This window comes from Empidonax traillii, unplaced genomic scaffold, assembly GCF_003031625.1.
Source record: "Empidonax traillii isolate 1590-97213 ecotype Southwest subspecies unplaced genomic scaffold, ASM303162v1 scaffold829:size344425, whole genome shotgun sequence".
In the NCBI taxonomy this organism is placed as follows: domain Eukaryota; kingdom Metazoa; phylum Chordata; class Aves; order Passeriformes; family Tyrannidae; genus Empidonax; species Empidonax traillii.
The window spans coordinates 20,535-42,769 of NW_020956022.1; the positions used below are offsets into that span (position 1 = coordinate 20,535).

At 37.0% G+C, this 22,235-nt stretch overlaps 1 protein-coding gene across 1 annotated transcript in view; it reads left to right on the forward strand.

Moving 5' to 3' along the window:
- The first annotated feature begins 1,756 nt into the window (after nucleotides 1–1,756).
- Nucleotides 1,757–22,235, forward strand: part of LOC114066911 (KH domain-containing, RNA-binding, signal transduction-associated protein 2-like) — a 110,312-nt gene continuing 89,833 nt past the window's right edge. The window contains exons 1-3 of the mRNA XM_027901972.1: nucleotides 1,757–1,843; nucleotides 3,135–3,262; nucleotides 6,356–6,551. Coding sequence (XP_027757773.1) covers nucleotides 1,757–1,843; nucleotides 3,135–3,262; nucleotides 6,356–6,551 — 411 coding nt within the window. The remainder of the gene's footprint in view (nucleotides 1,844–3,134; nucleotides 3,263–6,355; nucleotides 6,552–22,235) is intronic.

The window sequence follows — 22,235 nt, forward strand, 5'->3', positions numbered from 1 at the left end:
CTGCAGTGTGTAGCTACTTCCTTATGCTTTCATCAGTATAGGTATATCTTGCAACACGTGCTCTTTCTTGAGACTAGATATAAATGAAACATCGGCAGCATAATTTTGCTGCTGTGCTAGTCTGAACTCAGCTACAGTTAAATAGATACTCTGACTGTAGCTATACTCGTAGCAGTTATGAAAGATTAATTCAGTGTTATGATTGTTTTTAATGAAAGAGTTGAAATTAGCATTTCTGCTGAAAATTTCAGGTTTCAGGTTTAAAAATTATGATCCTAATTACTCTTTTTAAGGGGAGCATAAGATAAATTATTTATATAGAATTATTTTTTGTTAAATTGAAATCTTTCTCTTTCAAGATATCTGTCCCAGCATCTTCTGTGTACTTTGTTGTCTTTATCTTGCCGTTTCAAAATACACTGTACATATTTCTTAATTGGACATGCAGTAAAAAACCTGTACACTAAATAACTTGTAATGCTATGGCATAACAGAATGGTGAAGATTTTCAGATCTCACTGTGTATTATAAATTTAATTTGGATTTTCTGTTTTGTCAATACTATGATTTTAAATTGTATTTTTACCTGAGGAAGGAATAGCAGCTTTGAGGCAACTTCTGGTAGAATTCATTTATACAGCAATATTCCAAAGGAGAGAAGTTAGCACAGCAACACAGAAACTCCAGTTTCTGCCCTTGCAGGTCCTTTCTCTTTTTTTTTTTTTTTTCTGCCTACTTCTTCCTCAATCAAAATGTACTGGCATTATTAATGAAATTCAGTCCCAGCACTGGTAGGGAATCTGAAGGGTAAACTCAAACAGCAAGTTTGAAGTCCTAATCCTTGGAAACCCAATATGAATAACAGATGATATTGAGCGGAGCACAGTAGATAGTACCTGATCCAACAATTCTGCAAATGTGATCTCATTTATTCTGTCTGTGGTTTTCCCTCTGTGTTTTACAGGGCCCATTGACTTAGGAAGGTGTCTTTGGCTTATTGCCGTTAGCGTTAGAATGATAGAAAAATGTGCAAAAAGATTTGGGGATGGTGCGAACTCAAAGCCATGATGTACTTTATTGGCAAATTAGGGATTTGGTTTTAATTATGGTTGTGCTGCAATTATCACATGCTATATTGCATAAATGGGGCTCTTTTCTGAATTTCATAAATAGTTTTTACTCCAGTTACACTCCCTAGAAGGGAAGAAGCAAGGCCACAGTTCCATCTCACTGTTGGCTTGGTTTTTAACTTGGCTAAAAGAGGTGTCACTTGTAATGTGCCCTGGATGGTCACTCACCCAAGAAGTAGCATTTTCAGACCCTTGCATGACAGCAAATGGCACTTGCCTGTGGAAGGATGGAAGGACTGAAGGGCTGAAATTCATTTTGTTTTGAAACAATAATTATATGTCATATGGTTATGCTTCCAGCAAGCTGGCTACTGCAGTGGACTCTTAGGACTGTGATCAGTCTGCAAAGAGCTGAATAGAAAGGAAGGAAGCTAAAGAGAAAGGAACTTCTGACTGAGACAAAGCTTGTAAAATAAGTAAAAATTGGTCATCATGTATTATAGTGGATGAAACGCTCCATAGACAGAAAGGAACAGCTTCTTGTTCAGAAGCCCTGGTCCTTATTGAGGACTTCAAACTCCCTGATATCTGTTGGAGGGATAACAGGCAGGGCACATGGGTTCCTAGAATGCATTGAGGAGAGCTTCCTTTTCCAAGTGCTAGAGGGGCCGTTGGGGAGAGACGCTATGCTGGACCTTGACCTCAACAACAAGGAGGGGCTGGTGGGGAATGTGAAGCTCCAGGACAGCCTTGGCTGCAGTGACCATGAAATAGTAGAGTTCAAGATCCTTAGGGCAGCAAGGAGGATGTGCAGCAAGCTCTACACTGGACTTGAGAAGAGCAGACTTTGGCCTCTTCAGGGAGCTGCTTTGTGGGATAGAGGCCTGGAGGGACAGGGGGCCAAGAGAACTGATTAATGTTCAAGGGTCATCTCTTCCAAACATGCATTCCAACGAAGAGGAAGTCAACAAGGTGTCTGTAGGAGCAGCTAAACAAGACAACACCAGCCATCTGGATGATAGAAGAGGAAGAAAATATTAAAGCAAAAATATTGTGGTCCTGAGCGAGCCAGAGCTAACATTAGTGTGTGTGGGAAAAGAATGGCAAGGTGCAGCTGGAAAGCCATTTGAAGCCTGATTGTGGCTGAAAGCAGCCACAGGAGTGGCTGTATGGTGTGTGTGCTGATAAGTAACGTCTTCCTGGCTGGATAGCTCGAACTCAGAGTCAATACAGAGTATGTATATAGGTATGGAGTAATCAAGTTACAAGAGAATTCTTCCTGGACAATAGTCTGTCCTGCTTGAATTCATTCGCGAAAAATGGTGCTGAGTAAGGGATTTTTCCCACAGGTGTCCATGTCGGGGAGGTTGGAATTAGAGCTTTAAGGTCCCTTCCAACCCAAACCATTCCATGAGTCTGTGATTCTATTTTGTATCAGTAAGAAAAGGAAGTTCATCTGATATTTACTGAGCCAGCAGAAATTAAAGTGCTGGAGTTGATACCCTGCTGACTTAGACTGGGCCTATTTTATTTCATTTAATACTTGAGTCCTAAAGAGAGAGCTCCTTTCAGGAGCTGAAGGGTACGTTCAGTGATGCTAATTGGTATTGAATTAAATCATCCAGTTATGCTAAGGTGCAATATAGGATGGAATTTGTGTTTTAAGTGCATAAAGATAGCCAGGAAAAATTGCCAAAATATAAAATTATATTTTATAAAATGAATTTTTTGTCTAATTACAAGTTTTTTGAGATTAGTACCTTTTGTATGTGAAAGTCCATTTACATTTTGCATATAGATATATTTCTGTTTATGTGTTCTATGCCTTGTGTGTTTCATTTTGCATGTTCATGCTCTTTATGACTACCTTCACTACCCATAGTGTCCACATTTTTCTGTCCACATATTTTAGGCAGTTGTCCACTCCCACTGTACAATTTTTCAGCATACCAATGATAATGCAGAACAAGTCACCCAAATACCATGATGGAATTTCTGGTTTGAGTGGTTTGTCAGGTCAGCCAAAATACAAAGTTTCAGCAAGTTTCACCTTTTGCATTTCAGGATTATAATGATGAAATTCGCCAGGAGCAGCTGAGAGAACTGTCATATTTGAATGGTTCTGAGGACTCATCACGTGGACGGGGTATTCGAGGAAGAGGGATCCGTGTGCCGCCTGCAGCTCCTTCAAGGTGTGGTAACCTGAGCTATTATGCTAAGAGCTTTAGAAAGTGTAAGCAATAGTAAAAAAACATAGTTTAATAAATAAATAAATAAATAAATAAATAAAAACACATACACGTGCTGGTTAGCAAACTGAAATATTTGTCTTTTGATAACTTGTGTGGTCTATATTGTGCCGGGTTCTCTGGTCTACAGTTCACAGGCTACAGTGGACAGTATACATATATATATTTATATATATATATATATATTTTTATATATAAATATATATATATATATTTAAGTAATAAACAACAAATGAGAGCAGATTATAAAGCCAACGAGAGGATATTTCTAGGAAAGGATACTGTTATGCTAGCAATGTACCAGTATGGTCAGTAGCATAAAGTCACTGGCCAAAAACTAATGTAGTCTAAGAAGACTACATAATTTGAATGGAACTTTATTTGCCAAATAATTACTTTTTTATACATATTAATATAATATATATAATAGATATATATTGTATATGTAATATATCTATTATGTATATAAAATTAAATATATTATATTACGTAGTTGTTGATGGGTTATCAGTTTTACAAGAATTTGATTGGCATAATCTAAAAACATTGGTATATGAATGTTTCCTGAATTCTTTCAAGTATTTTTTCATATCTAGATAACAGATATCTCTGCTTGTTCATAAAGCCAGTGTAAAATATAAATGCACTCTTTCAGACTTATTTTTTACCATGAATCCTTGAGAAATTTGTTGCCTTGGGCATCTGAGTTACCTAGCAACTTCTAGTCTTCTCTCCATAGAGGTATTTTCAGGATGTGTCCTAAAAACTTGACTTTTATTTTTGGAGGAAATAGAATATGAAAGTACCTTATGTTATGCTGATGTAGGAGTTCTTTGGGAATTGAACAGGCTGATCTTACCTATGACCTTGGTGTTTGTTTTTATTTTCCCTGAAGATGTCTACCATGTTTTCTGTCATTTCTTCCTGGATGGATTTTTTTACCAGTAGTATGATGCACATGCATAGAAATTTTTACAGTTGCTGTTCATGATCATCTTCCACTCGAAGTCTTTTTGGGCTCATTCTTCCTTACAGCTAAGATCTCTGGAACTTAATAGATGCTCAGCACATCACTGCAACAAACTGGCAGCGTTTAAGTTATGTTCAAAGGATAATCAGTGGAGTGCTGGCCCCCCATTCCTGCAAAATACCCTACTGATTGAATCAGTTGCACAGATCTTATGATGTTAGATGCTTTTCCTATTTTCCAGTCAAAAATCTCAGGGGAATACTAAAAAAAAAAAAAAAAACCAAAACTGAAGTGTTTTAAGCTAATAATTTATGCTAATGGCATTATTATATTTATGGTAGTGTGGTTGATACACTTGAGGGAAGGATATAGTCCAGAGGGACTGATACAGGTTTGAGAAGTGGGCCTGAGTGAACCTCATAAAGTTCAACAAGGCTAAGTGAAAGGTCCTCTTGTGGGTACTCACCAGTGTCAGCACAGACTGGGGAGTGAAGGGATTGGGAGCAGCCCTGCAGAGAAGGACTTGGGGAATTGGAAGGTGAAAAGCTGGACAAGATCCAGCAATGTGCACTCGCATCCCAGAAGGCCGAACATGTCCTGGGCTGCATCAAAAACAGCATGTCCAGCAGGTCAAGGGTGTGATTCTGCCTTCTACTCTGCCCTTGTGAGACCCCATCTGGAGTGCTGCATCCATCTCTGGGGTCCTCAGTACATTAAAGGCATGGACATGTTGAAGCAGGTCCAGAGGAGGACCACAAAAGTCATTGGAGGACCGTAGTGTCTCTCCTGGGAAGTCAGGCTGGAAAAGCATGGGTTGTTTAGCATGTTCAAGAGAAGGCCCTGGGGACACCTCATTGCAGCCATTCCATATATATAAAGAGGGCTTGTAGGACAGAGAGAGGTTTTTTTTCAAGTTCTAAACTGAAAGAGGGAACACATTGTTTTCAATGAGAGTGGTGAAACACTGGAACAAATTTCCCAAAGAAGTTGTAGATGCCCCATCACTGGAAATGTTCAAGGTCAAGTTGGACACATCTTTGCACAATTCGACCCAGTAAAAGATGTCCCTGCCCAAGGGACAGGGCGTTTAGACTGGAGGATTTCTGAAGGTCCCTTCCAACCCAAACCATTCAGTGATTGTTTAAGTCTAAAACTGACTACTAAAAGTTGTCGTGAAGTAGTGAACATCACAAGCTAGTGCTGTGCATTTGGTTGTCTCAGCAGGGAACGAGCCACAGCTCTGGATCTGGGTGTCATGCACAGCTATACCTGACACTCTTGGTCTTCAGAAAGGGCAGCACATTGGGGAGCATTGCTGCTCTGAAACAAAACCCACAGACTGCTTCCCTGATATACTCTACTTCTAATTCATTATATGGTATAGTTGCAAGAACTTTTTTTTAAACAGTAACAGCTTCTTCTGACTTACTAATTAGTACAGTGAGGCAGATACAGCATAAATAGCCAGAAAGATGATAAACCTCTTTCTCTGCTTGTTTATGTGTTCTTTTCTCTCTGTGCAGTGGGGGAAAGCAGAATCCCAAGCTGCCCTTCCTTTGTGCTGAACTAAATTAGATAGGAAGGAAAGTCATGGCTCTCCTTTTATACTCTTCCTCTACTTTGCCTTGCAAGATCCTGCCATCTTGTAACATCTTCTGCCAATCTCTTTCTCCCACCCACTAATAAACATGAGAATGAGAGTGATGGCTACTCTTGTAAAATAATTTGAGAGCAACAGAAAAAGTTCCTCATTTTCTTCATTCTCTAGAACTACTTTAGTGCAATTCTGCAACTCTGTGAATTAGAATGATTCAGAATTTCCTTAGTACAAGCAACAAGAGGATCAGATATAAAAGCCACTGGGTTGCTTAAAAATAATGCCTTTCCATAATAGAAGTTCTGCCCAAGATATCGCCTGAAAGTGCTTGTAGTTGTAGTTGTAATCCCACAGTTACATGATGCTTTAAATAGTAGTACAAATGTAAGAGCCTTTAAAATGGGGTAACATGGGCATGTCCTCTCTTGCCGTACACGCCAAAGTGATCATTCCTGTTTGCTCCCCACAGGGGTCGTGGGGGTGCGATTCCTCCACCCCTGCCTGGACGAGGTGCCCAAGCACCCAGAGGAGCGCCAGTGACCCGTGGAGCCCTCCCTGTGCCACCAGTGGCAAGGGGTGTGCCCACCCCTCGAGCCAGGGGAGCCCCGTCTGTCCCGGGTTACAGACCACCCCCGCCACCTGCACACGAGGCCTACGAGGACTATGTAAGTAACTGCATTCATTCAGAACGTGTGTGAGCCAAGCTCTGTGATGTACATCAAGTACTGCTGAGATTAAATACTTCAGGCCAATAATTCCTCTGTCTGCAGTGCGTACCCTTTGAAGTTTTACAACAGCCTGGGCGATGGAATGTGTCTGCAATCTTGTTTGTAGATTTGTTTACAGCTTAGTTTTGGAGACAAGAGATCATGCTGGGTAGTTCTCAGGGTGACACAAAAGAGCAATACAGGTATTTTAAAATTTATATTTTATACTAAAAGTCAGCTGTTACTGTAAGCAAGTTCCTAGGAATAACAGATTATATCCTTTGTGAGAAAATGGGGGTGGGATGTTCTTCCAAATCCTTTCTATTACATATTTGTATTCTACATTGCGTTACAGAAACACAACAAATAGAAATCCAGGTAGTTTTCATGAAAGCTGATAGAATGATGCATCTTTAACAAGGAGCAGTACTAGCTGTTACCTTATCTTATAAGTTGTTAAAAATAATTGTGACTTACACATCAAAGCTTGCAAGCTATCCTCATTAATGCTTTTGCCTGTAACTATCACCATAACAAGGGATATCCAAATAAAAGAGAAAGTACTGTCCAATAGGATGTCTGATTTTTTTCTAGCTGTGTCAAGTCCAAGAGTAAGATTAACATCCCACCTATTCCCTAATCCTTTCACTAGAAGACACAGTTTTATTCAATTAATGGTTATCCTAGTACAAAAGAAAGGAAAATGAAACCGAAATTAATCTTTGTTGTTAAACCTTTACTCAGCCATGTGTATTTGTAGCATAGAGATTAGATCATGGCCATTTCAAAACAGGGATGAACATTCTGTTAATGCCAAGGCTCACAACTCAGCAAGAGCAGCAAAAAAAAGGAGGGGGGAAAATGTCACTCTGGTATTATTTACCTCAACACCGTTTCCATCATTAAATTAGGTGAAAGTCCTGCTAAGAAAAAGAATTTCAAAAGTATACCCTTCCTTAATAGACAGTATATTATTATCTGTTAGTATCAAAATGTATGAGACCTTCCTTTCTGTGCAGATAGGCATCTTTTTCTCATCCATGAGTGAAAAGTGTCAAAACAGAACCCTTGTAATGTAAGATTAAGCTTATAAATGGAGAATTTTTTTTTTCATTTACAGTATTAATAAATGTCCTAGAGTATTAAACAGTTTTTAGGCGACATTGCTTACACTTTTCCTAGAAAAGTATATATGGAAAGCCAAAGGAAAAATTAAGGCAGCTGGATTATCAAGGTTAGGAAGACACTCAGCCAGTTCAATATTGTTTTGAAATGCTAACATTCTTAGAAGTACAAAATACACACACAATTAAAAGAGTCATTTGAGTTTATAATACATTAGTCCAATAAAAACAAACAAATGTGTTTGTGTTTCTATTTCGCCTTCTTAGATAGCAGCAAAACACATACATATAAGACAAATTCACATATTTTGGAGATCCTTTCATCTCCTGTGTCCTTTTAATATCTATATTCTATGGCTAAGAATATATGGAACTGCTGTCATGCACAAGTTTGCAATGAAAATCTCTTGTCATTTTATAAAAGTTTTTAAATGCAATCTAAATCATTTTGGTATCTTATGGACTGAGATGATAACTAAAAGTCTGATGCTGTGCAGGTGCAAGGAAAAGTTCATGGTCATATATCTAAAAGTAATTTGTAAATGATGTTTTAGGAGAAAATATTTTTATTTTTGCAGGAAGTAATCAACACAGTTTTTCTTCACAAATAAACCATATAATAAATCATATATCTGACTGGATACTAAAAGCAAGTAGATCTATTTGTTGACCAGCAGCAAATGTCGTGTGTAATTGTTGTTCTTTCATACTTAATCCTACAGTTGAAAAACTAATTTGTAATTAATAATTTATCCAATTTACTTTGTATTCTGATCCTAGGCAACCCACAAGTGCATTACAGTTTCTTTATATGTTTATGTTTTTAACTTTTGATTACAGTATTTCACACCAGTTTTTGCTTAATATATGCAAGTTTGATTAGTTGTACACATGAATGCTATGTCATTGACTGTGAGTATCCATATTCTTAATTTTTCTTTGCTCTATTGAAATATAGTCATTTAAATGTGGAGCTGAAAGTGAATCAAGAAATTGAATAGAATGGCTACAGCAGATTTTTTGTAAGTGTTTGAACAGCACTTCCTGCAAAGAAATCTTTATCTACTTGCTGAGCACTACTAGTCAGATATTGTATTGGCTGTTTGACCTTGAAACATCTAACTGTTCAGATTGGTTGGGATAACCATTACAAGTTTAGATTATCGAATATATAAATATTGTGAGGTTTCCTAAGGCCTTTCTGAGAGTCCATAAAAGCAAATGTCTAACAAAAAGTAAAGTCCTATCATTGTCGTGAATATGTTAATGTTCAACATTTTGAATGTCAAGCCTAACCAGAGGGAAAATTATTTGGAACAGCTTTCAGAAAAGAAGAGGGCCAGAGAGGGAAGGGGGAGTGACACACCTCACGCCTTTTTCTTTAATTGCTTTTGAAACTTGCTTTTCATTGTGTGTAGCCTAGAGAGTATCTTAGAGGAACTTCAAAAGATTACCCACAAGAAGAGGAGGTACTGACATTAGAAGATTTATGTAAGAGGGAAAACCCAGTTACTATGTGACCCTTCATCATTTTACAGTTCACTGGTATGAATTTGGATGGAGAGCATAACTGACAGCAACTGTGCAGCTTCTTGGATCAAGAGGAGTGGTCCTGGGTTGGGACCTGGTGTTGTGCTTTAACCCCAGCTAAAGACTAAGCCCCACACAGTTGCTTACTGCCCCCACTGGGATCAGAGAGAGAATCAGAAGTGTAAAAGTGAGAAAACTCATGGGCTGAGATAAGACAGTTGTAGTGGGTTGACCCTGGCTGGATCTCAGGAACCCACCAAAGCTACTCTATCGCTCTCCTCCGCAAGTGGGCAGGGGAGAGAAAATATAACCTAAAGTTCGTGAGTTAAGGACTGGGAATGGTCACTCACTGATGACTGTCACGGGCAAAACAGACTCAGCTTGGGGATATTACTTTAATTTATTACCAACAAAGTCAGACGAGGATAACAAGAAGTAAAATAAGTCTTAAAAACCATCTTTCCCCCACTCCTCCCTCTGTCCCAAGCTCTATCTCCTCCCCCCACCACAGCAGCACAGGGAGACAGGGAATGGGGTTTATGGTCAGTTCATCACACGTTGTTCCTGCCACTGCTCAGGGAGAAGAGTCCTTTCCCTGCTCCAGCATGGGATCCCTCTCATGGGAGATGGTCCTCCACAAGCTTCTTTACTTTGCAGATGACAGTGCACTGGAGCGGATTGCCCAGAGGCGTTGTGGGGTCTCCCTCACTGGAGATATTCAAGAACCATCTGGACACAACCTTGTGCCATTTACTCTAGGATGACCCCACTTTAGCAGAGAGGCTAAATGATCCATTTAGTCCCTTTCAGCCTGACCCGTTTTATGATTCTGTGATTCTGTGATTTGGTTGGACACGTGCTCAAATACAGTAAGGAAAGTTAACACTGGTATCATCGTTACAGACTGGGGAGAGACTTCAGCAGTCTTCTTTTGAGAAGAGCGAGCATTTTTAAAGGCTCAGGTCTTGGTGACTTTCAAAACAGGCAATAGGCATGACAGGTTGGGATTCATGATTTATACAGAAGTGGAGAGCACTTGAGTAGGTCTTCTGCTATTGAGGCAATAAATAATGGAATCATAGAATCATAGGACAGTTTGGGTTGCAAGATACCTACCAGATAATCTAGTTCCATCCCTGCTGCCGTGGACAGGGATGCCTTTTCACTAGACCAGGTTGCTCAAAGCCCCATCCAACCTGGACTTAAACAACTTGTAGGGATGGGACAACTTTTCTGGGCAAAGCCAGTGTTCCACACAGTATATTTAATCAGAGTATCCAGACTCTTCCACTCGGGATTAAAGCTAAATATTTGAAGGGTGCTTAACCCAGATCTAAGCCAAAAATACTGTTGCTTTCAGATCCTGTTTTGGACAGCATTTGACTCTGGATCTGTATTTGTTCCTTCTGAATCAGAAGCTACTAATGAGCTGTGCAGTGATATTTTTTTTTCTTTTATTTTAAGAGCTATGGTGAGCCTTGCTAAGAGGTCTAATGTGGGTCTTGAAGTGACTTATCGCTTGTTCCCTTAGACCAGATGCAAAGAGTTACCAAAACATTTGTGACTAATATACGCATTGCTTTTATATTTTACCTCCACTTGTATTTTTACTCCTGGATAAGAAAGGAAACTTTTACATAGAAAGTCACTAATCTTAGTATGAATGCTTAGATGAGCTTCTTGCATTTACAAAGAAATATATAATTTGTTTGCAAGAAATAGGCCAGTCTATCAAGACACTGTGAAGCTGGTACAGCTCCTGGGTCTAGGACAGCCAGATTAAAGAGCAATTTTAAATGCAAATATTCTCTCTTGCCTCTCATTTCACTGATCAAACCAGCCAAACGCAGCTTCTTGTTATCTTCTGGAATAAGAGCAATGTTTTTAAAAAGTCACTGCAAAAGAACCATGCAATAAGATAGATTGTGCTTTTAATGTCGTGCTGTTCTTCCTCTCACTTAAGCTATTTAAAATAAAAGCAAATACCACATTCAACTATTTATTCTAAGATCGATGGTTATTTACATTTTTCAGTAGTTTTCAAACAAACTGAAAAGCTATGCTCATGCTTATTCAGTGCCAACCTAGACAATTAAAAGACTGACAATAAGAAGCATTTTGTCACACTTTAAGATTTTAAAAATATATAATCATATATAAACATTTATATGTGACTGCGATCCCCAAAATTGCAGTTTTGGAAGCTTTGTTTTATATTTTAAATGGGAATTCTTGGGGCTATTAAATCTATACTACCACTTCTAAATGTAGATGGAAACTGTGTATACAGACTTGCAGTTCCTCTTCATGGCATGTTTGTGCCTGTGTTACAGCTTTAATAAGTATGTTAAAGTGAGAAATTGGTGCTTTATTCTGCTGCTTTTGAAGACCATTACTATAATCACAGTAGGATATTGTCAAAGAGAGTGGGGCCTGGACAACAAAGAGGAGTTGTTCCAAAACTTAAAATAGTGAAATATATTGGACATCATGGTAGGTAACAGGGAACATTCTATTTTTTCTTTTTTTTCCTTTTTTTTTCTTTTTTTTTTTTAATATCTACATAGATATTTCTAAGTTTTAAGATGTACCACTTATTTATTTCTGTGCCTCTTTCGGATGAGGAAAAAAAATCAATGAAGAATGTTCCGAGACTAAAGAGCATTTGAATAAAGCTGGAATTACAGGCATGGGAATCTGCATGGCTGAACAACATATTGATTAAATATGATTGATTACCTATTTATGCCCAAGGCATTTAGAAAAAGAGCTAAGCTCTATTCAGCTTGCACCTGCTGTGACTTGAAAAATCAAATTTTATTTTTAGTATAATAACGATAAACAGGATAATGTTTGTATTATCTGATAGACCCTATTGAGGTTTAGAAGGATACTGTGAATGGCAGTCTGATGAAGGCAGAGTGGATTTATTCAGATTTTGGAGGATTTGGTCTGTCAAAAGTATAAATATATTTATTGTGAAAAAATCCAGCAACATAAATACAGAGTAAAAGGCAACTTTTTCATGTGTTTTTAAGAGCAAAATCCAGAGTCAGCACTAAATCTTCAGTATCTGGGAACCGGCAGTTCTAGAACTTTTTGCTTACCTGTGCAAACTGCAGTTTGGATCTTGTTCTTAAAAGATGTTGGTCTGAATAAATAAGGCTTGCTTCGTGAAACCAAAGGAACTGTCCTGAGAGCAATGCAGCAACAAATGTGAACACTGCTTTCAAATTCATCACTGCTATGAGTTTCTCACAAACTGACAATGTGCTCTAAAGCAGACTGCATTGTATTTTTTTCTTGATTTGATTTGTTTTGATCTGATTTTTATAATCATTGTTAAACAGAGGGCTAAAATTCACTAACAAAATACATAAAACTCCAGCATCTAATTATAAATGTTGCAGAAAGATTTTGTGCAGGATAAATTCTTCTGTCATCCCCTGCATGCTGTCCTTGCTTGGCAAAAATAATTCTCTCCTTGACATTAGTTACCAAGTTTTCAGTTCAAAATTGTTTTCTGTGCTAGACAGAGTATAAAAGAAAATGCTGATGCAGCTGTACATGTTTTAGTATTATACATGATGTTAGTACAAGTACAATCTAATAAATATTTATATTTGTTATATAGAGATCTAAGTGAAGGGCATCTCTCTACTGATGATCCAGCTTGTGTATGATCCTTAAATATTCATAGTGTATGCGGTTATATTCTTAAGATCCTACATAAAAAATATATGGAGTGTTATCCACAGAGCCAAATTTGTCTGCATCATGCAGTGCAGCATTTGATCATTAAACAAATGTGATTTTTCAGGAGCCTGATCTCAAAAACGCTTGTTTGCTGTCACTTGGCTAACTCACAAGTTGTCACTTGGCTATTTATCTGATGGATGATAGTCTTGATTGGTACAAAATAATTCTATAGGCATATGTTATCTTGTGACTGTATCTCCACCTTTGTTATCCTTTTCTCTGTGTGTGTGTGTTAATAAACTAATACAAACTTACCAAATTGCTGTTTCAAGACTTGGGACAAGTCCAATTTCATTAGAGTTCATGAGAGTGTGAGTTCAGGTCAGATGGAAACCTTTGATTTTCTCTTTCATTTCTTGAAGTTTCTCAACCAGATTTGGTCTACAGAGTAGACTAAAAGGTACTAAAAAGGTAGTAATTTTTGGCTGCAAGATTCAGGGGAGACAGACATGTAGGCACTCAGTGGTAAGACTGGTTAGCACAGAGGCTTCAGCTGTGCCAATTGCAGAAGCCTTGAGCTCTGTTTTCAGGAAAAACTCTGGGTGATAAGATGCCATGGTACTTAAGATTATCACACCAGTCCTGCCTCCAGCATACCAGTCATACTTATGTTTTTCAGTCTAGCCTTTTGGTGAACTGAGGTTAGTGACTTTTTGTTACAGCAGATGCAGTGCTCTTTATATCAGATTTTATGTACAGATGACAGAGAACTTCCAGTTTTTCTGTTATCATTATTTATTAAGAATTTTCTTTGTAGCTAAAATTTGAACTTGATTCATGTAGTAAAATGCAGTTTCATGTTAATTGAGAACTTTTATGGATTGTCTCAAAATATTATTTTAGTTTTGCAGGAATTTTAAGGGCATGTATTTAAAAATTACTTCCTGTTGTAGGAAGCTTTCATCAGAATTCATCTGTGTTCTTCTCTGGTACATTTGTGACATTGGCATCTGCAAAAAATACTTCTGCGTGAAACTGCAGGGATACATATTTAACAATTGCAATTAAAATACAACATAAATATTGGAGCATGGTTCAGTTTCATTCTCTGGCTGATGGACCTTTTTGCCAGTTGCCTGTATCCACACACTCATTGCTTACTCAGGATAATAGAAGAAGAGAATATGCATTTGGTAAAATAAAATGCCTGAAAAGTAGGCTTACATGCCTGTAATCCTGTATATCTTACTGTGTTCGTTACATGTGCAACTCTGAATTTCAGTCATACATAGGAAGAAAAAGGTTTATGCTAGATGAATGATCTCATGTGTTGGGCACAGAAGCATCTGTCTAGAGACAAGCCTATTCTTTTTGGGTATTTAAGGAAGGCTCAAATATATATATGAGCCTATCTTTTCATACACCTAGGAATGTATATATACCCCATGTATATATTGTTATAGACAAAGCTGGCTAAGGCTGTGCCTTAGATATGTATATCTGCAGACACACGGCAGCAATTGCTTCCCCAGAGGCAGCATGTGTGTCCTGTTATCTATTGCTCTTGGAAGGAGGAGGTTTATGACTCTCCAACTGTCTTAGTATTTCCAGTAAATCTTTGCTTGGGTATAGAGATATGGTTTACATTCTGTTACGGACATGAATATATATTATCTGCAGCTACATCACAGAAAAATGTGGTCCATTTCTTCCAGCCCATCTGTTTATAATAACCTGGTACTGCACAGAGCTCCTCTGCAGCCAACAAAGTGCATGAGTAACTCTGTAAGGAATCAGTCTGACAGATCAGAGAAATAAAATATAAAGCACATATTGTCTTTCCTCATAATACAATGTTGGGGAAAAATGTAAATATAGACAGGAAAAGGATACTAACAACTACCTTAAAGGAATAAGTTAAAAGAATAGTTTTATTTGTGCAGTCAGATGGACTGGGAGGAGTATACTTTTCCTTTTGTTCAGCAGTGGTGATATTAAAGTGACTAGGATATTCATATGAATACCACTGTCAGATAGGGGGTCAATGTAGTTCTCAAATATGTTCATCTTTAAAATAATCTGGTTGGTTATATTTTATCAAAGGTGCAGAGTTAGTGTACCTCTTTAATCTGTAGCAAAAATGCTGTAAAAATTATTCTTGTTATGAAACACAGTACCTTGAGTTTGACCTACAGGGCTCTTAGTAATGCAGCAATCAGTAGAAGAGGGAGATGCAGTATAATAGCTCCAGGACAATAAAGTAGAAGACTAGAGATGAAGAATGTTCTTTCGCCATACAGACTCATTATTTTTTCCTGATGAAATTATGATTACCTGCATTTTAGTAGCTTCTACAATCTTTTTAAGTACTGTTACTCATAGACAGCTAATAGCTCTCTTTGACTACCTGCTATTGTTCTGTAGCTCTTATTATGGTATAAAAATCTGTGGAGGGCCACATCTGACATCATAAAAGAGTGCAATGTTTGTGGATTTTTTTTCAGTGAAATTAGATAAATTCATATAAATTAGGATCATAAGAACCCATTATTATCCCAAGGACACAAACATGTCCTTGTACTACCTTATGCAAGGACATAAAACTACATTTAAATATCTCTTAAAATCAGTATATCTTTTCATGTGTAGTACGTAACATTACATATCAGTTCCTAACAAGGTGCTTTAGCTGTAGCCTTGGTGGTAATACTGTCCTCCAACTCTTTCAGGGCCAATTAGTGATTTTCTGTAATAAAAATATTTACAAATCTTTAGATAATATACTAACATGAATTCTTTTGATCATGAAATGTCTGTCAGATGAAAATTATTTAAGTCTGAATGGGGACACAGCAACTTAAAGGTTAGAAACCCCATATTCTGTTATCTTTTATTTAGACTTTCCAGTCCCTAATTAGTGTTTCTAACTGTACAGCCTTGCAAGTTCTGACATCCAAATTTTTAGAAAGCTGAAGTGAAAAAAAAAAAAAAACAAAAACAAAAACAACAGATATACCAAAAGTGAGTCTTACTTGCGGGCAGTATATAAACTAAGAGACTATACTGAAGTACTTTAATATTTTGGTTTCTTTTACTATGTATTAGAATCACAGGATCACACAGGTTTTCCCGGTTTCTTTTCTTAGTTATTTGGGGTTTTTTGCTCCCAAAAAAATCTCAAAAAATTACATTATTAACACTACTTATTAACCTTTCTGAGGGCTAAACTGTAAAATGGGCAAGTTTTGAGCTTTGCACATTTGGGTATTTTAAAAATAAATTATCGAAGTCTGATGCTGCACCATTTTACTCAACATTGGATCTGTACAATCACATGTAGCCCATGTACTCATATTTATCACAACTTTACATGGTTATACCAATCCTCACTCATTTTGCAGCTCAGAGTTTTCTGAAAGAAAATAATGTTCTTAAAAGACATTGAAATTAAAACTTTATTTCTATTTTACCAACCACTTACCATTAACCATTCTACGTTTTGGACAAAAACTGCTTGCACAATATAGCTGACACGCAGAATTAAAATGTATGCTCATTTCTTTTAAAACAAATATTATTTTAAGAATTGATAATTCCCTTTTTATTACCTGTTTTGCATGTCATTGCAAAACATGGCTTCAGAACCAGGTTTGCTTTGCTTTGCTTTTCTTGCCAAAATTATTCAGATATGTGAAAGCTTAACATGTTATTTTAATTTTATTTAGCTATAAATAGCAATAAAACAATAAATGCATGTAAATGAAAACTAATTTTGGAAATTGGGCTTTCCAAGTATTGTGGTGGAACTGCATCAGTTACCTAGATGGTATGCAAATAAAGAAAAAGTATTATAAACAAATAAAAGTAAATCGAGTTTGTGTAAATCAGGCTGTAGGGGAGATGCAGAAGGGACCTGTGTTCTGTTGCAAGTTAAATTTTGCCAAATTTAATTGTGGACACTTCAGCACAGAGAAAAAACAAAAAAGGAAAAAAAAAAAAAAAAGAGCAGAGAATCACTGAAATGCAGTTGTTGAGCCTGAGTGCATCTATCAAATAAATTAGAAGCAACAAAACTTTGGTCATTTTTCACTTTCGTTGAATAGCCATTTCACTTTCTTGCAAGGCCACCCTTCATGCAAACACCCTAAACAAATAAATCCAAAAAGCCATTTGGAGCTTTTCTAACTTATTACTCTTGAGGTGCCTATTATTTGGAAAAAGCATCAGAAGAGGTTTGTATGTGCTAAACATAACACAGGCAGGGGGAAAAAAAAGAAATTTTCATTGAATTTTATTCATTTCACTCAGGTTTCAATTGCTTTTTTTTAAGGGCAAAAAAAATCTCCCTTGTAGGAGATTTGTCTTGTATTTCCAAAGTCTTATTATGCGTAGTTGTGATGTATAATTACAAGTCAGGTTACTATATCAGTTGTAGCTGTATCCAAGAACTGTATGGCTGAATCAGTGGTTAGAAGCATAGAGTCATGGAACCATTAAGATTGGAAAAGACCTCCAGGATCATTAAGTCCAATCATTGACCAAACACCACCTTGTCAACTGAACTGTAGCACTAAGTGACATGTCCAATCGTTTCTTGAGCACTTCCAGGGGTGATGACTCCACCACTTCCCTGGGCAATCCATTCCAATGCTTGATAACGTTCCATTATGTGTACTGTTTCTGTTTCCATGCACAGTGCAATATGAAGGGAAGGGAGATGTTTTGCTTGGGCAGAATCTGTTGGAGCTTAGTGTTTATCATATCCGCTTGAGTAGGGAGTGTCAGGAATGAAGTAGACGAAAAAATGCAAGTCTGTGTCTCACATCTTGGATTAATGAAATCTTGGATAAAAAAGAGTGAAAGGACTACTTTTATTCTGTTCTTCTAGGCTCTTTTTAAAAGAAAGGCTTGACCTCTTGCAGAATTTCTACAGAAGTAGCGTGCACACCTTACCACTAGAGGGGTCTCATTTCCGAGAGCAGGACTTGCCTTCCTGCAGCCCAAACAATGGCACCCAAATCTTGGAGAGGATCAAGGTTTATGCAGTGCTCTTTTTTCACCTCTTGGAAAAGAGGACACCTAAAGGGTACTAAACAATACAGTACTATGAGTACCATTTTTTGCCTAAGTTTTGCTGTACATCTTTCAAAAAATGACATCCATCTCGGATGTCATTAATTCCAGTAGTTTCCTTTGTTTATCCATGATCCAGAAATGTAAGATTCTAAAACACACAAAATTTGCTAACAAAGCAGGCTTCTAATTCCTTAAATCAGAGGACTTAAATTCTAAATAACTTAGCTTAATTTTTTACATCCCGTTTGTTTTGTAGAAAACTTACGGGGTGTGGGGGAGATTATTTTAGCTTTTTAATGAAAAAATCCTACTTACCTGTTTTGACTACTCTATGACCTTTCTAGGAGCAAAACAGACTGCAGTGTGGCAAGGAGGCAATACTGTTTTGATAGTCCTTGACTGAATGAGGACGTTTTTGAGGTGAAATTCAATTTTGAAAGAAAAGACTTCTAAAAGATCTGTTTTCTTTCTTCAGGACCTCATTCGAGTTGTGTACAGAGCACACAGTCGTTTGTTGTTTGTGTTGGAAGAGGGAAATTGTTACAAAGAACTTAAGCTTCCACTCTGTTTGGAAAATGCCAACTCATCCATCCTTGATCAGAATATTTGGGGATAAGTAAACAGGTCACTAGATACAGTCTGAGAAACTGTTTAATATTCTGTAGAGCAGAAGTAATTAATAAAAGCTGAAAGCTGTTAAAATAAACATCCCAGTATGAGTAACAGGAGGCTTTTACCTCCCTGGTTGGGGGATAATCTCATTGAACATTTCCATTAAAGCTGTGTATCTGTGTTGCCACAGTAAGTATGAGTGCACAAATTTGTATGACTTAGATGTTGAGTAGCTTATGATATAAAACTAGAAGATCATTTTAGGGAGAAAATAACCTTTAGGTATTATTCATGTTTTTTCCATCCTTTCAAAATGATGCATGCTGACATAATAATTTTTTTTTGTAAAGAATACTTCTCTCTGCTGAAAGTGCTTGTTCATTTTACACTGTGAGTTTTATTACTGTAGGTTGTCTTCTTGAACTGTCCTGAGATTTGCTGACCTTCATTGGAAAATAAAATGAAAAATCCAAGGATATAGGTTGTTTTTAACTTCAAAGCATTATGAACCTAATGTTTATTTATTTCTTGAAGTCTACACGACTTAAGGAAAAAAAAGTTCTGAAAGTCAACATAAAAAATGCTGAGAAAAGACCAAGTGTTGCTGTCCACTACTTCATCCACTCAAAGGAAGACAATAGAGAGGCAAAGAGAATGAACACTAAATTCAAAACCAGCAGGATTCTCAGGGTTGTTGTGTAATCATCATAGTCCCTAAGACTGTGAGGTAAATATATATATTTTTGTATATTATATATTGGGCTTTTGGAGATAAGGATAGTCAGCATTTTGTGTTGACAGGTTATCATGTAAGTCTGTATTCCATCTCCTAAGCAGAGTTCAGAAGTGTAAGTAATGTAATATGTCAGAAATCCACAAATGAATCACTGTAAATCCAGAGTGGCTATTCTGAAAAATAAGAAAAGTGGGAACAGTTGTGCACCTAGCTATTTCCAAGAAAATTGCTGTAGATGGGCTGAAGCAAGCTCTGGTCCCCTGAGATATTTCTGATCAAAAATGTTACTGTGTCATCTTATTCTTCTCAGCGATAGGCTTAAAAAACCTTAAGAGCATCTTGGTGTAGCAGTAACAACTTTCAAGCCTGATGCAATCAATAAGTAATTAATGTAAAGCAGATGCATTTTTTCCACAGATTGAATTAGACAGTGGGATGAAGCTCCAAGATGTTGCTGATCTTACTTTGGTAGGCAGCTAGAGGTCAAGAGAAGGGGGGGGAATCTCAAATTTGTTGCAGCTGTCTTTTACTTCTCATACCTGAGTCTGCAGTGGAAGCCATAAGCTTCAAAGTAACATTTCAATGTCTGCCAAGCAGGAAAGGACTTTCCCCAGGACTGTGGTGCAACCGGCTTTTTCAATAAGATTTTTAAGCAAACTCAGTTAGCAAGAGCAGGGTGTCTCTGTCAGACAAAGAAGAAAATGTAATAGTTGCTGAAATGTTGTACAATCCAGCTGCTATGACTTGATTTATTTATTTTAATTGATACAGTTGCTTCCAGGATTTTAGATTAGCCATTTGGATTTAAATATGCCTAAATCAAATCACAAAAGACAAATTGACTCTTTGGATTAGAGTTGCTTGTCCTTTATAGTCCTTGGAGGAGTACAGGTACAGATAAATGCCCAACAAAAAGACTTGTTTAGATTTTAGTAGTAGCTGTCAAAGACACAGTATCTATTTTTTACCAGTCCTGGAGGAAAAAAATCATCATGTGTAATCTTTCAACTAAGAGGCTTATTAAGCAAAACAGGAATGTAAAGATTATTCCAAAGGATACTGGCCACTGTCTGAGTTGCCCTTCTGATTTACAGCTGCAATACTGTGCCTTGCATGAATTTTAAGACATAACAATCTGTCAGTTCTTGAAGCTATAAAGTCATCCTTTAAAGATAACTGAGTCAGCCTCACATTGATGGTCATTTCAGAACATGAGTATCATTTCTTTCCTTAATAATAAAATGGTGATGTGCTTTAGAATGTCGTGCTTTAGGTATAAGACTAATAATCCTGTTAAACTAGATACTGTAAGGAACTAATCTAGGCCAAAATTATGTATCAGATCGATTTCAAAGTAAATAAATAGGAACTGACAAAGGCCCATAAACAGCTTGGAAAAGAAATGTAAGGTTGTAACTAGGGTTTTTTATGAGATTTTAAAAATATTCACTGTAATTTTTACTAAAACATGGAGAACCAAAGAGTTCCAACCATCTTCAGCTGTGAAGTGCTACAATTTTATTGATTTATGTTTGTCTAAGTTTCCAAGTTTGTTTAGATAGCTTACAGATATGAGACACAAACACACATTGTTCTCAGAAGAGTTTCCATTATGTGAAAGAATTTCCTGTAGTTATATGCTGGTCCTTAGTGACATCACTATGGGGACTGAGTGCCATAAATGAACACATTAAATGAGGCTGATTCTTTTAGCTATAAATCCTTTCCGTGAAGGATGAACATAATTCAAAGTAGTTGTGTCTGATTGAGAACTTGTGTATGTTTAAAGAAATTAGTAAGTTTTCATTGCAGTAAGAAGGGAGGAAGATTTAAGTTGTGACAGCTTCATACTGGAAGTCACTCCATCACCTCTGACTGGTCCCTGAGGAGGTTTTGTCTCGGGAACACAGCAAGCTTCATGTTGAGGTTTACAGACCCTGCATGAAAGTCATGACATTATTGTGTGTTGATGCTAGAAGCTGCAAAGCTTTAATTCCTTATAGAAAGTTCAGTTCTTTCTGAATGGAATTTTTCAGCCAGATCAATAGAAGGTCTTTGAAATTTTTCAGTCCAGTCAGCATCTAGAACAAGAACATCAGCAGCTCGAAGGGTCTCTCTAGAGAGAGAAAGAGACATAATATATACAGAGGAATGAGAACTTCAAGATTACAGGTGACACTAGTCAGATTTCGTGAAGAACCAATACCTCTATGCAAATATGCCACGTCATGGCATCAAATACTGGTGTTCAGGCCTGTGCTCTCATTGTGTTAAGGTGCATAGTAAATGCATAGTTGTGGGAACTCAGAAACTATGACATTCTCTATTAGACCTAATCAGAGTATACTGATGTATAGAAACAGGATGGGCAAGACTATTAGATGCAGTTGTAATAGTCTTTAACAAATCTACAAGAAGTTTTTACAGCAGTATTAACTCTCCTGAACTTTTCATTTTGAGAAAGATAGGGTTTTAATAAAAGTTGTTGTACATGAAGTAGGTGGGAATGGAATGAAAATATATTCAGGTCCTTATTCGCACTTGTCTTAATATTGTCTAATCATTGAGGTGCTTCCTGTGCACCTGCACTTTCTGTGAGTCATATACTCTGCACATGAAAGTTATTAGCATAATGACTGACTATTTTAAAAGTGTTTATATTAAGCGCACACATTTTCTTTTGGGGTGAAATAACCACAATATGGATCATTTTGTATCTGTAATACATTTTTTTTAAAAAGGCAAAACAGAAACTGAGAACTGTGCTCCTGATACTTTTCATTTCCAGCTTCCTGCTACCATACAGCCTATTCTTCACCACAGATTTCTGACAGAAAAAAAATACAAGGGTTGCTTTTGTTCTAG